Source organism: Falco biarmicus, chromosome 5, assembly GCF_023638135.1.
Source record: "Falco biarmicus isolate bFalBia1 chromosome 5, bFalBia1.pri, whole genome shotgun sequence".
In the NCBI taxonomy this organism is placed as follows: domain Eukaryota; kingdom Metazoa; phylum Chordata; class Aves; order Falconiformes; family Falconidae; genus Falco; species Falco biarmicus.
The window spans coordinates 25,268,409-25,283,279 of NC_079292.1; the positions used below are offsets into that span (position 1 = coordinate 25,268,409).

Here is a 14,871-nt window from a genome sequence, read left to right on the forward strand (position 1 = left end):
AACTGTTCCTTTTGGGAGACCTCAGAAGTTTGGTTAATGTTTTTCAACCTAGTAAATTTAAATTTTCACATGTCTTTGCACATTTTAAGCTGAGAATAGAAACAGGAAGTAGCAGGAATCCTTGGAGAGAGAATGTGGTCATAAAATTTTCAGCCTTATTTTATAGACTTAAGATGTTCAATCACTGTTTGGATTTCATTAAGTTTTTAGAAAATTTGGAATTTAAAAACATGGTTGCAAAATGTGTTTTCAAATGTCATATATAACTTCTCCTTCGACCTCTTCTGTCATCCATATCATTCTTTTTTCATTTCTTTTTCAGTACTTTGCCTTTTACTTTCTTTTAACAAACTATATTGAACACCAAGGCTGTAATCCAGACTTATGGCCATTCATATTGCATTATCTGAGGCTCCCAAATGAATAGCCTGGCATTTTATGGGAAGATCATGTTTTATTCTATATGTAATTCCTAAAAGCTTTTCAAAAAAACATGAATAATTGACTGTGAGGGTCTCTGGATTTTCTCTGTATGAGGTGAGATCCATTTTCTGCTAAACAAACACTACAGTAAACCCCAGGTTAGATTTACTTGTGTTAGGGTAGCTCTATAGGAACCGCATGAACATTTCTATTTTGATGGTGTGATACTTTTCAAATACTATGGCTTCCTTTTTATTATTTAATTAATTAAATGCAATAAAAAGAGTGAAATAGTAGATGCACTGAAGAGGGAAACACCTCATTTCTGATGCTGTAACTCTAACATGAGATCGCATTTCCCATAGACCCGACTTATTGTTAGTAAGGATCTCCAATTTTTTGCTCTCAGTCCCCATTCCATTACATCAGATTAAAAACAGTAAAAGAACACTCACTTAATGAAGAGTCAACCCTGTTATTGTTGGTATCCGACTGCTATTGTTATTGTTGGTATTCACTGCTGAGAATCACAAGACAGACTATATTTCAAGATTGTTTTTACTGTGATTCCTAATATCCCTATTTTGCTCCTATTGTTTCATTTATTTGTCATCAGAGTTTATGGAAGAAAAGGAAATAAGGACAAGAGTGGGGAAAAGAGAAACTGGGTAAAGGCACACTGTAGCATTTGGCCTGCAATTTGTGATTATGGAAGCATGAAATAACACAACGTGATTTTTGTTCTGTGTCTTTAGATTGTTTGGCCTGTATCTCATTCCCGAAGGGATGAGTGCAAGTGGGCTGGAAAAGATATTCTGGTAAGTACAAATCTTTTTAGCATATTTTTATTTTATAAAAAATTGTAAATATTTTATTATGTCTTATTGTGCTAATTCTTGAATAATTTTTCCTCCTCTGTAAGGTCACACATTTGATCATAAGTCAGTCTTGAGTTATCTCAGCCTTCTTATTCAAAATAATTAAATTTTGTCTTTGTGACCAAGGTTCTAAATTTATAAATGGAAATCATGCAAAGGAAATAGAATTTATTTACAAGAGAAGGGAGGAGAAACATCAGAATGAGAAATAGTAACCCTTGTATACTTGTCTCCTGATCTTAGGATACGTCATATTTCAACCTATTTTTGCCCTGCTCCCGTTCCCAGTCCTACAGTGAGTCCCAAGAAATGCTTTCTCTTTCTGGCATCTCAGTGGAGTCAGTGGGTTTCCCTGAGCATTTTTCCTGCATGGAGATCATAGCAAGACTGAAGTCAAAGTTGAAGTCAAAGTGGTTTTAACATTCTGCATCCGTTGCAGTGCCTCAGGAAAGACACTATTGCATTAGATATAATTTTCTGTACATTTTCCCTCGTTCCTGTGTACATCTTATTCTGTGTTTATGAAGTAGGAGAGACACAGCCAGCAGCCCCCAAATAGTAATCATTCCACACTGATGATAACTTCTTAAGTACAATATGGGAAATGGGAAGGCAGGGCTGAAGAAGGGAAAACAAGATAAAAAATACATGCATGCAGTAAGCCAAACAAATACTTGCATAGCGTAGCCAAATGGGAAATCAGTGATGTTGCCAAGGTATAACTGAGAGTGGAACTTGGCCCCATGTGTATATGCTATTGGCCTGATTTTCAGAGATGATTCTGTAAAATATTCATAATGCCAACCATATGTCTCTAGAGAGCTTCATTTGAATAATTTCCTAGGTCATGATAAAACCAGTTTCATCGGTTTTTGCTTAGGCCATAGAGGACAGTTGTCTTCATAAAAAGCCATTTGCGAACAGTAGAGGTGGATTAAGTAAAAAATAAGAAGTATGGGCTAAGCTACATATGTGATAGGACAGATACTTGGGCTTTCTCATTACACATAAATAATACATTTATATTAATCCATCTTTTTGTTCACAAATAATTTTCAGGAGTGCTTTGCAAGGTGAGAACTAGAATATCTGATATTCAAGTTTTTTTTTTTAAAAAAAAGGCTAGTGGTAAATGTCCAGGCAAATTAACTAACCTTGCAACTTGATTTTATACTATTATGATATTAAGTAGATGTTTTTATAGCTGGGGTTGAAACCTAGAAAATTAATAAAAGATTCACTCTTGTATTTTGTACTTTATTATGTACTCTTTTATTTTGTAATGAATCTTTTTAGAAAATCACAACAGTAAGGAAGAGTATGTTTTATACGTTGCGCTAGGCTGATTCCAACCCCTTCATTGTAAATAGAGAGACACTATTATTCTGGAGTGAGCTGGGAAGTTCAGGTCCCCGTCCTCTGACTGTGGTAAGCTTGAGAGGACTATTTGTGCTGCAACTATTTTATTCACCTTGATTCTTTTGCTTCCTGTGATATTGGGACAGCTATACCTGCTGATCTGGATGAAAGGTGAAGCCTGTACCACACTCCAGTGCAGCGTGTGCCCCTTGCACATTAGCTGCATGCTCTGATCCTTTGTGTGTGCATTAGAAGCAGCACTTCCATGGGCTGGTGGAAAAGTATAAGCCAGAACAGGAGCAGAGAGCTCAGGATACAGTGCAGCCCAAACTGAGGGTAACAGTAGTATAGCAAAATGTGGCTAAAATCAAATAATTGGTTTTCAGAAATATTTTTTCACATATATGGGTTGTTGGGGGTGGTTTTGCTTTCTTTTTTAAAATTTTTAGAGAGCTCTACAAGTGTAGGTAAGACATTAAAAAAAATTACGAAAAATGTACAGGTTTTATGTGACATGTGTCCAGTTTTCGTAGGCAACTGGAAAGATGGAATATATATTTTGGTGTGTTCTGGTCATCACCTTTAAATATTGACAGCTACCTATTCTTGCCATGAAACAGTGCCTTATGAAATATTCAATGTAACTGCCTTAACTGTAATTATAGATGAAGATTATGGATCATTTAAGAAACTTATTCCTCCCTCATTTATTACTTAAAGCTATTGTCAGTACCTTGGGAGTGGGAAATATAAAGGCCATAAAAATAACTCAACAGACTCTCATTAGAGGGAACAAGAGAAATAGAGGACAAATAGTGTGGCGTATAAACCACGCTTGATTTAATATTGCTTTCAGCATGTACCGCTGCTAAGATATTAGATACTCCTCACTTGTGACGGTTCAAAACTTTCTGCATGACAGTCTATACTTCTGCATTGAGGTCTTTTTTTTTTTTAAAAAAAAAATCACTTTTTTTAAATTATTGATCTCCCGGGGAAGTCAGTGCTGAAAATGCAAGTCCCCACTAATAGGCCAGGTGCACTGCAGCAGCTGCAGCACAAGCCTAACCCCAGCTCTGCCCTGCTGCTAACCTCAACTATGACCTCCGAGATTTCCTCTCATAATTATCAGTGGTAATTTACTGTCGTTTGCACTCCTTCAGAGGGATTCCTGATACTGATGCTGTCAGTCATGCCCGTCTCAGTGTGGTGGGTTTGGAGCTGGGGACAGCCCTCACAGGGTCTGGCAGAGCGCAGCCATCCTGGGCTGGACCCACTCTCCTGGCATCCCTGCGTTCCTTGAGCAGTCATTTTCATTTCTGTTTTTTAAAATGCTTAGTATATGTCAATTAGTTAAGCTTTGCTCACTGTATTGATAGACAAACGTTTTAAAGTATGCTTTGGATCTTTTTTTCTTTTTTTTTTAATATGGGAAAGCTTAGAAAAGAGGCTGAGGGACTCCCCTGGCTATGCAATACTTACAGCAGGACTCTCTGATAGAAGTTAACTGCTATGCTTTCCCACAAAATATAGATTTTTTTTCCCAATAAAATTGTAATTATAATCCCTAATATTATAGTAAGTACCTAATATTACAATATATTTCCATTTCCTCAATATAGAGTATCACAAGAACCAAAGTAACATTGTTCATGAAAAATTAAAGACTATAAATAACAAAGAAGATATTTGATTACATAATTCATCTAAAAGAGCAATTCTGTGAGGATTTCTTGCTATTCTGGACTTCAGTCTCTCATGTGATCTATTCTGGTTGCTCTAAGTCCTGTGAATATTTCTCATGATTCCTGACCAGACCTTTGTAATAATCAAAGAAGACAAGTCTTTTCAGAATACTTCTCAGCTTTTATACTGAACTTCCAGTACAGACATGCTGCTAGTCATATCCCTCACTAGTGAGCCTCAATATTTTGGTTTTAAGATCCCACAGGCACCTGGGACCCAGCAGAAACACATGGCAACCTCCGTATTACATATGGGTTAAATAATAGGTAACTGAGAAAAAAGAAAAGAAAAAAAAAAAAGGTTGCTACAATTCCACTTTGATATTCCTGGGATGTCATAAACCAGCAAAGCAAAGCTTGGGTGATTTGCAAAAGTTACCAGAAACACTAGTTAGTTTTGCAGGTAGGGCTATGGTAGGGGTAGCTTCTTGACTGGAAAGCTAATCTAGTCCTTAAACTATTAATTTACTGTTGGTTTAAAAGTTTTGGCTGCTGTTTAGTCGATACAGCTCTGCACTAGGTTTGTCTGAGGCAGCATAGCAGTAGTTCATGTGGTACACAACTGATCAGAGAAACCCCTGTCAAAGGGTATGATAGATTTCTACAACTTGAAAGCTTTAAAGATGTGTTCCTGAAGGGCACCTTAGGAAGTTGTTTTCAAGTGTGATTTTCAAGTGTGATTTCTAATTTATTTAGCCGCTTGTAAAGATCCCAGCTTAAATTAAACTGTTGAAATGGTCTCTTCTGGCCTTGACATGTGTAAATCTTTAAAATTTCAATGGGTACTCTAACAAAGTTACATAGGACAAGCTATGTGATGACGGATACTTATATGCACTTTGCATGCTGTATGAAACTTGCTTCTCCCTGGATGTGTCGGGTGAGAAATGAATGTTGATATACAAACAGACACAAAGAGTAGCAAGTACTTTTACATGGTGCCCAGCGAACTTCTACATATTCTCTGTCACGTGAACAAGAAGGTCCATACAGAGAATCACACTTTCGTGTCATTTCCCTTAACAGCTAAAGTGTATCAGCCCGATTGTGTGTGCATTAGCACTGACTGTATTACAATTTATAGGCAACAGACTTCTACTTGGGCTATTTAATTGTCATTATGTTTTACCTAGTTATTAACTCTTACCTGAATTCAACTGTGACTGACTTTTTTATACTTGATAGTTCTCTTGGTGGTAATTTGGAATCACTTTAGATCAGAAACCTGTTCCCAGTGAAAAAGCGGCAAGACTCTATGCTACACGTGATAGAGCTATATTCTGCACGTGCTTTTTTGTATTTAAATGTGGCTGGCACTTTATTGTTGAGTTTATGGTTCATGCAGGTAGAATCACATGGCTGTAAATTAATTCACCATGTCATTTGTTATGATAATACTTAATTTAAGCCAAAATGTTTGTATGCCATCTTGGTTTATGCTTCCTTTAAAGTTTTCCAGCCCTTCCCTAAATCACAGGAAGATTAGTAATTCCATAGGCTTATAGATCCATCAGTGTGCAATGATTTCATCTGAAAAGAAAGACGAAAAAGGAGAAGAGAAAAAAAAAAAAAAAAAAGATATGTAACTTAGCAAGTGTCCTTCAGCCATATCTGGTGATACTTTGGAAAAACAAAGTTGGCAATAAATGAGTACTATTCCCTTTAACTCATTTTATTATTGTTGTTGCCTTAGGGGAAATAGAAGACCACGGAGGCAGAAAGTAAAAGTAATTCTTTTCATCTGTTATTGTAAACAAAGATCTGAAGAGGGAATCTGAAAACTAAATATACAATGCTGGCTGGATCTAGAAAGCTGGCTTCTAAATTCATCTGACAGGCACAATTTTTCTGGTTCAATTACGCCTGGCCCTTTGGGTGTGCCAAAGAGAAGCTCATCCCTTTGTGCCAGGGTTCTTCCTTTGGAGGATATCTACAGCCAGATTCCCAGCTTTCCATCCACCACCCCTCACTGCCATCCCCATTTTCTTTCTGGCTCCCTGTCTCCAGCACAGCACTGAAATCCTTGGACAGAGCCTAAAGGCTCAGGACCCTGATCCAGCCTGGGGAAAAGTGAAAGGTGAATGTCCTCTGGGAATAGGGAGGGGTAGAGTGAGCAAAAATCCAAAGCAATGGACCCCCGCTGAGGTTAGGGACAGAACTTACTGTCGGTATTACCTACTACAAGAAGAAATGTGACTTTTGAGCCATTTGTAAGACAAATACTGCCACTGCATACACCTTTCGACTCCATCAGCTGCCCCAGTTAGTATGCTGAGTTCCTTAGCTTGAAAGCTGCTCACTGCTCCGTCTCATCCACAATCTTTAATGTGGGCATGATTTCCTACCAAAGCATTTCTTACCGTTGGGGTGGTGAGTGAGACTTTTTGTAAGTAGTGTGCTGCTTTAATATTGCTGCGGCATAAAACTGCATTGCGTAGACTACAAACAAAAGAGAAAGGTGGGGTTGGGGTGGGGTTGGTGGGGGGTGTGGGATGAAAAAAACCCTACAACCCCTCACTTAGAGGTGAACTGAGCTTAGCAAAAAAAAAAAATAAATAAAATAAATACATACATACATACATATATATGTTACACTGGAGTCTTTCAAAGTTCCGTGGAGCGCTCAAACAGAATTCCACCCCCAGGGAAATTCTCGTTGTGGTAGCTCCAGTTCTTGGATGGACCCCCACAACACACCCACCAGCATAAAGCTTCATTTATGACTCTGCGTTCAGATGTTGATCCTACAGCTTGTGTTCATTTAGGCATTTGCATATATTTCTTTATATGAACTGACCAAGGCAAATCAGTTACTCTAAGGTCATAACTTGTGTACTTATATAGAGGAAGAACAAAGTTGGCGGTTGTTCATATTTTCATATTTTACCCACTTATGTATCATGGGAATTCATTTGAGTCTTTCAGTGTGGGGAACAAATTGATACAGTTCAACGAGAAAGCTAATTTTCCAATTTTGGGCTTATTTCTGTTTATAGGTGTGACTACAGAAATTTGCTTCTGAAGGAAACTTAATATTCAGCAGATTTAATGCAGTCTTGCAGAAATGTTTCCTTTCTTTTATATTTTGAAATGCAAAGTCACAGAGTTAGCAAAGGGGAAGTAAAGGAGAAATGAGGAAAAATAATTCCCAAAGTTATGGGGCTTAATGTTCTATCAATAGGTGTCCTCATGAGCCCTTGTTTGGCCTTGGCAAAGTCTGAGAATTACTTTTATTTACAGCTGAGTTACCAGCTGTTGCTATTTCAAATTTATGTTGGGTAATTCCTTGTTGTGATTTATTGCATCCCAGGGTGGACAGAGTAAATGTGTTCTTTGTACATTTCTTTCCAGAGAAATACATTAACTGGACAACTAGTAAAAATGATCAATATGTTTAGTCCTTGTTTCCTTTCAGGGCTTCAGACTGAAGCTCATGAAGTTAGAGAAAAGCCTTTCCTTTGGCGCCAGGCACATCTTTTTTTTTTTTTTTTTTTTTTTTCCTGAATTTGCTTCACATTCTATTTTAGCAAACAGACGGGTTTTTTGTTTGGTTGTTTGGTTGGTTTATTTTGGGGATTTTCTGTTGCTTTAATAAAAGAAAGGATAGTTTAAAAATTAAAGGTAGGTCTGCTCTGAAAGATCACGTATCACAGTTTCTCTATACTCAAGATATGGTCACTATGTCTCTATTACATTAGTACAGAACTGATTTTTTTTTTCTGTGGTCCTGTGACTTAACATACACCAAATATAGGTCTTACTAAACTCCTCCCTGCTGCACACAAGTCTAAAATATTGTCTTTTTGCTTTTGTAATAAGTAAATGAACTAAAGGGAAAGTTCTTTAAATAACCTAGGAAATGATACGCAATTATTTCCTATGTCAAAGCTAATGCTTTGTTCAGTTGCCACACCTTCATGTCAACAGATCTTTAAAGAAACCTTTTCAGTGCAGAGAAAGTGTTGTATTCTGAAGATGGTGGAACAAGAAAAGTTAAGAACAGTAAATAAAGAGTGAGTCTGTATCTTTCCCTCTTGCTTTTGTTGGCTTTCTTTTCTTTTTCTGAGTGATTGATGGGATTTGTGTTGGATCAAATCATCTATTGATCTTTTTTTCCCTTCGATAATTCCCTCCTGATTAGTGTCTTCCAAAACTTTTGGTTGGTTTACATGTATCATGTGTGTATACATATACATACATACATACATACATATATATATATAAAACAACCAAAACCACAAAAACAAACAACACCCCCCCCCAAACCAACAAAGAAAAAAAAAATCTAACATCAACCCAACCCCCAAAACCGCTCAGCAAACTCGTTTCAACAATTTCACTTTGGTGCCAAATTTTGTCTGAATGGGCATTTGAAACTTCTGTCACTTAAGGTTTCACTGCTCAGTATCTTTCTGTGGTGTCAAAACAGTTCAATATCCACACACAAATTTCTGGATTCCCACAGTAAGGCACACGTAACTCCATAATCTGTCTTACAGAGTGCGCTTATTTAGAGGCACACATATGGCTAAGCAACTCCCGCTTAAAGGTGTTACAGTCTTTTGCTTCCTTTCAGCGCTTCATGGTTTTGCATTCACTTTCAACACAGAAGTTTTGAGTGCATTTTTCCGAGGTGGCGGTGAGCGGAAGTCCTTACGGGATATGCCTTGTAGCATGCTGAATAAAGGCAAACTGACTGGTATGGAGCCAAAGTGCTTTATATGCCTGTAACAGGCTTGACAACCTGTTTGTCTGAAATACTCCACCCCATTAGCAGGTGTTGAACCTACTCGGAAAGGCGGGGTGTAATCTGATTTCTCCAGGAGACAGGTGATTACCCCACCCAGATAGGAGAGATGAGAGTGACTCTTTAGATTTGCTGCGGTTGCAACTTAAATTGCTGCTGGGCTCAGTGAGACTGCTTAAGCTGAAACCGGACAGTATTGTTCATTTCTTTGCTAATAAAGCCATGCCCACAATGTGGGACAGGTTTACATAGCAAAACCAATTTTGTTTTAAAGTTAGGGTCAGAAAAGAACTGGCTTCCGCTTCACCTCAAAGCTTCCCAATGCTGTGAGTTATTCCTGAAATACTCTTCTGTTCCTTAAATAAATTCATTCTGTGCTGTAGGAAGTGCACACTACTGAAAAAAAAAACAATTGAAAATAAAGGAAACTTGCTAACACTCATGGAAAGGTTTAGTATACAGTGATCAGGCTGCAAAACCCTGAAAACCCACTTGTGTGCCAGACTGCACCCACAAAAGATTTTGTTCTGTCTTGTTAGCTGTGCATTAACCTGGTGTATAAAAATATGAAATGGTCATTAGATCAGGTATGTAGTGCTACAGCCTTTTCTTGGCATCCCTCTAGCTGTTCACAGGTCCAGAGCAATTATTATCTGCATCTGCTGAATGCAGATGTAAGGACTGGAAACATGTCTTGTAATTTGAATATACTTGATGTGGAAAAAATGGGAGAAATTTTACTTCCCAAGACGACTAAGTCAGATGGTGAGCGCTGACGATGGAGATCTGAAGGACTGATGTGTTTAGCCTGGGCAGTCAAGGGAGGCATCTTTAAAGCATGGCTTCTAATGACTTCTCCTAATGGTTTCTGGCTGAAGACTGTTTTGAGGACAGACCCTAGGGAGTATTCTGCCTGGCTGAGCTACCTCCATGCTTAGCCTTAGTGGTAAACTCTGGGTCAAATGACCAAGTACCAGTAGTGACTACCAGATTTGCGAGTAGGTGGGTAGACAGGCAGGGAGACATTTTGTGTTTCGTGCTCACTAACATAAAGGAAAAACCAGAAGAGCTTTCCATCTGCTGTGCAAGCGTGCTGACAATACAGCTGTTTGCTAATGTGGCGTGCGGTTTTGTGGCTTGAAGGAATCAGGATATATCTGCTTTTTTCAGTGGCTTTTTTTTTATCATATGCTTTGTTAGCTGGCTTCTTTTTTCTGGTCTTGGTGCTTTAAAGGTTTGAATTCATGCAGACATCCTGCAACTTGAGTAAATTATACGTTTTAAATATTCTCATGAACTCTTGTCATATCAAAAAATCAGAGAGATAACAGGCATGAATGAATTGGAAAGATAACTGGAAGTACAGTAAGCTGTACCAGGCAACTGAAAATGTCTTATCAACCCTCATCAGCACCTGAAACTACTCAGGGCACATCTTGACAGCAGAGGAAAATCTAGATATGGAATTAATCAATGGTTCCTCTGCAACGTTGGCAGCGGTCACCATGCATAAGAGTAGTGTCATTTCTGCCATCTCCAGAAAGGTCAAGCCCTCCAGATCACGATCCAATAGAAGGGCCACTGAATATGGGGATCTGTCAGCATTTTCAAAGCTCTGAGACGGGAAGACAAGTACAATTAGAATTCAGTCCACAAAATAACATAGATTTATAAAAGAGACCAGATATTTTGTTTACCTCTGCATACTGTAGGTTTATATTGGATTTGTGTATGCACACACACTGCTTATAGGGCTCTGACTAATGGGGACATAAGTTAATAGAGAGCCCTTTCTGTAACACAGACCCCAACACCTGAGCTGCTCAACTGACTTCACCCAGCACTGCTGACTGGTTCTTTTTCAGAGGGTAGGACTCTAAAACATTGATCCTGCTAATTGCAAGGTAAAACAATGACAGAACAGGGATGGAAATTATGTTATTGATCCATATTGCAAGGGGCGCACAGGAATAAAACGCAGTCTGCAAATATTTTCATGTCATCTGGCCTCCCCCGCTGTAAAATGATGCACCTGCCTGTACAGGTTCAGCTAGAAGGTTATCTCATCAAGTACAGGTGCCAGGCACCGTTTCCCCACCCACCAGGGCTGGTACACAGTTTCTAGTACTCGGGGACTGTCCCGTTGCTGCCAATGCAGCACTTAGCACAACAGCTTTGCAGCAGCCTTGCCAACTAGCTTGTCCCGATAAAATAAAATTTTAAAAGGTCATTGCATTTTAACAGGACTGGAATCATTTGCTTTGCTCCCTGCGTGTTCTGGGCCTGTTTAGGCAGATTGTGCTCTTTCACCAGTATTTTTCTAAGTGTTACTGTAATAGAAAGAGGGAAACAGTAATAATATTTAAGTGATGTTACTGCATTTCACAAAAACTTGCAGACAAGCAGCAAGAGCTGTGAAAGCACTTGCCATGTAGAGCTCACCCTGAACAGGATTTTCTTGTACACGCTTACTGACATGCTAAAGTGTTTGCTGGATCTAGCTGAGAGTCCATCACCTGCGTACATGGCAATCACACGTGTGCTTATTGCGCTAACACGCCAGAAATATTTTCCTTGAAACAGTGCTGCTGAGAAGGATACCTAACCAATACAGACTGGACTGATTGCAGCTGATAGTAGCCCACTAGCAAAAGAGAGAAGTTAAAAGGCTGCCTGATAAGTCTGGAACATCTTTCAGCAGTGTGATAAATTTGAATGACAGCAGTAATATCAGGGATTACTTATTCTCCATGGATATCCCTGACCTCGTCATTTGAGAATTCAAGTAATTGGGCAGAAGAAGAAGAAGAAGAAGAAAAGAAAAAGAACAACAAAAACCCACCAACCCCAACCTAAACATATTAATTAAACTCATGCATGCAACTTTATATGGAAACTGTCCATCCATTCTGATTTGAAAGAAAAAGCACATATTTATTTAGTTCATCCAGCTGTTAGACGATAGCTTTAAATCCCCTTGTCCATCCAGTTTAGACAAAGCCTTCTGATATTTTAATCACTTGGCTATGTGAGAAGGCTGAAATAAAGGGAGAACGTATTACAGGGTCTGATCCTTATCGGGATTAAATTGGCAGAAAACTGTTGAAGTTAATGATACTGTAATGGATTAGTTAGCCTTCTACTTATTGCCCTGCATAATCTGCCCATTTGCATTTGCTGTAATATCTGAGAAGCAGTATGGATATCAATGTTGGTTAAAAAAAAAAAAAAAAGAAAAGAAAACCCAGCTTTCTTAAAATAAGGAGAAAAATCTGGATATTAGTTGGTCACAGGGACTTACCCTTTAACTTCTACTTAAAAAGATGTTATTAAAAACTCTTTGCTGCATCAGTAATCCAGATCGAAGGCTGTAAGTTCCAGGCTTCTGGAGGAGTGATAATTACTGGAAACTCATAAAAACCAGCTAAATTCTGTTTTAATTTTAATACACGGAGCAGATGTTTTGACAGATGGATGGACTTTATTTTTGTAACTGTCCGGGAAAAGTCTGCATAACACAGACTAATCAGTGTTACATATCTGTAGTGTTTGTTTTCCAGTCTTTCTGCATTTGGCTCCTATGCTTTTAGTTTACGACATTTTCTTTGTAATTTATTTTTTCAGGCTAATCTCTCTCTGCATAAGCCCTTCTATCAATTTGGTATATAAATATTAGAAAACTCTTAAAAAATAAATGTGTGTGTTTGGTTAGGAAGTCAGACATTGATCTTCATATAGTGGGTGCCCTTCTGGAAAACTTAATTAATACTTTATCTTCTCTTCAAGACAGGCCCTCTGCCCTTATACATAGTATATAATGTATTTATACTATGTATATATACATTATGCATATTATAGATATACACATTATATGTGTGTATTTGATATATGATGTATATATTATATATATGTGCACACACATTATATGTGTATATATATGCTCAGCGTCTCTCTGTCCTGACACATTGGACCTCTTTGACTTTAATTCACACTCTGAATGTGACAGTCTAATAATTTCTCATTTTGTTCTACAAGTAGGAGTTCAGCAGAGCAGAATGTGCCGTGGGGTTGGTGCTTTGGCTGTGTTACTGCAGTATGATGCAAATGGTTTTAGCCACTTTCAATAAACTGTCAATATGGAGCTGGGGGTCCGAATCCCATAACCTCCTCAGACAAGTTTAGAGGAAGTGTAAATGGCCATAGCATACCTGAAGTTAAAACCTATTTCTCTCTCAGGAATGCCCAGCAAACTTCTGGGGCAGTGGTCCTGCCTGGTGACCACATGAGCCTTTAACTCCTTGGTGAACACATGAACCTTTAACTCCTGGACACAAGGTAGAACGGCTTCACTTGGAGTCCTTGTGTCCTTACATGCCAAACTAGCCCTGGGAAAGCCTGGAGTATCTGCTTGGTCTTCAGTGAGGGATACGGTCCATATTCCCTCAAGCAGAGAAAGAGACTGGATTGTGCCCCACATCTAGGGTGTGCTTCAGCTATGGCACGTGGCAGAGCCGGGACTGGGCATGAGCCATTTCTTCAGCTGTGCTTTGGAGGATATTGCCAATCGTGCCATCACAGGACTGTTTGCAGAAGCAGATCCAGCAGTTACCCTGTAAAAACATTTTAAAAGTAGCTATCTAAAGAAGTTCCCTCTGTCAGGGCAGAGAGAGAAAGACCTCACTGGCTATGCTAAAAGGTCTTGGACATGATGTAGGGGCTTAGCTGCTTGGATTTGAAGACAGAGGTACTTCTGTACAAGGCCAAAGGCAGAACCTACAGCTCTTGGGGAAACCTTATACCATTTATTGAAATATAAATGAAGATTAATCCTCTCCAGGGGTAGGCAAGATAAATGAATGGGGGTTTTAAGGACTGCAGTAACTCCCACATGATGTACCTAATTTTCTATTTGAATATCTACCTTAATCATTCTGTACCATATGCAATCGCTTATGCTTTCTACTTTATGTACGTATATATAAACTCAAGCTTTAGGGCATAAACCAGTGTTTAGCTTTATGTAGACAAGAAAAGTTTCTTGATATTAAGCTGCCCATTATAATAAACAGGATTATGAGGTGGAAGAATTTATAATGATTCGCTACAGTGATTCCAGTGCTCCTCTTCTTTAAGATTTGTTTTCATAACTCATCCAAGTAATACTTTCCTGCCTACAGAGAACTTTGCAAACCTTGCATTCATTTTCATTCACATTATTGGGCTGAAAGTAAACTCCCACACCGCTCTGCTTTCACATACGAAAAAAAACCCTACCCTGATTTCCACCTGGAAAACAATTTTTTTAGAGTCCAGTTTTCTTCCTGTGGCTATTGTACTTGATAAAAAGCATTATCCAAAGGGTGTGGATATGTCCAGAATATGTTCCCTTTAAACAACATCAATTTCCTGGGGAACATGAAGATGGATACAAAGGTACGGAGGGGCTGGATGGACTCCCACGCAGACAGAGTGTTTGAATCCCCAGACAATTTGTTCCTTACAGATTCTGGCTTCGGGTTACTTCCTCCTCCTCCAGTGGATATTTTCTGCCGTCTGCTGTATTTTACCGAGATACTGCATTTCCTTTGTCATCTTTGTCTCCTTTCCAGTGCCTTATTCTCTGAGATTATGTAGTGAAATGCCTCGTTCTGCTGGCAGAGACCTTCACACTAGCAATATAGCGCTGGCCCAGGGGTCTGGCAGGGGGAGATGCTGTTGC

General features: G+C 38.7%; 1 protein-coding gene across 1 annotated transcript in view; it reads left to right on the top strand.

The window, feature by feature from the left end:
* SEMA3A (semaphorin 3A) overlaps positions 1 to 14,871 on the top strand; it is a 170,140-nt gene that overhangs the window by 50,649 nt on the left and 104,620 nt on the right. Inside the window, exon 3 of the mRNA XM_056341639.1 lies at positions 1,179 to 1,241. Coding sequence (XP_056197614.1) covers positions 1,179 to 1,241 — 63 coding nt within the window. The remainder of the gene's footprint in view (positions 1 to 1,178; positions 1,242 to 14,871) is intronic.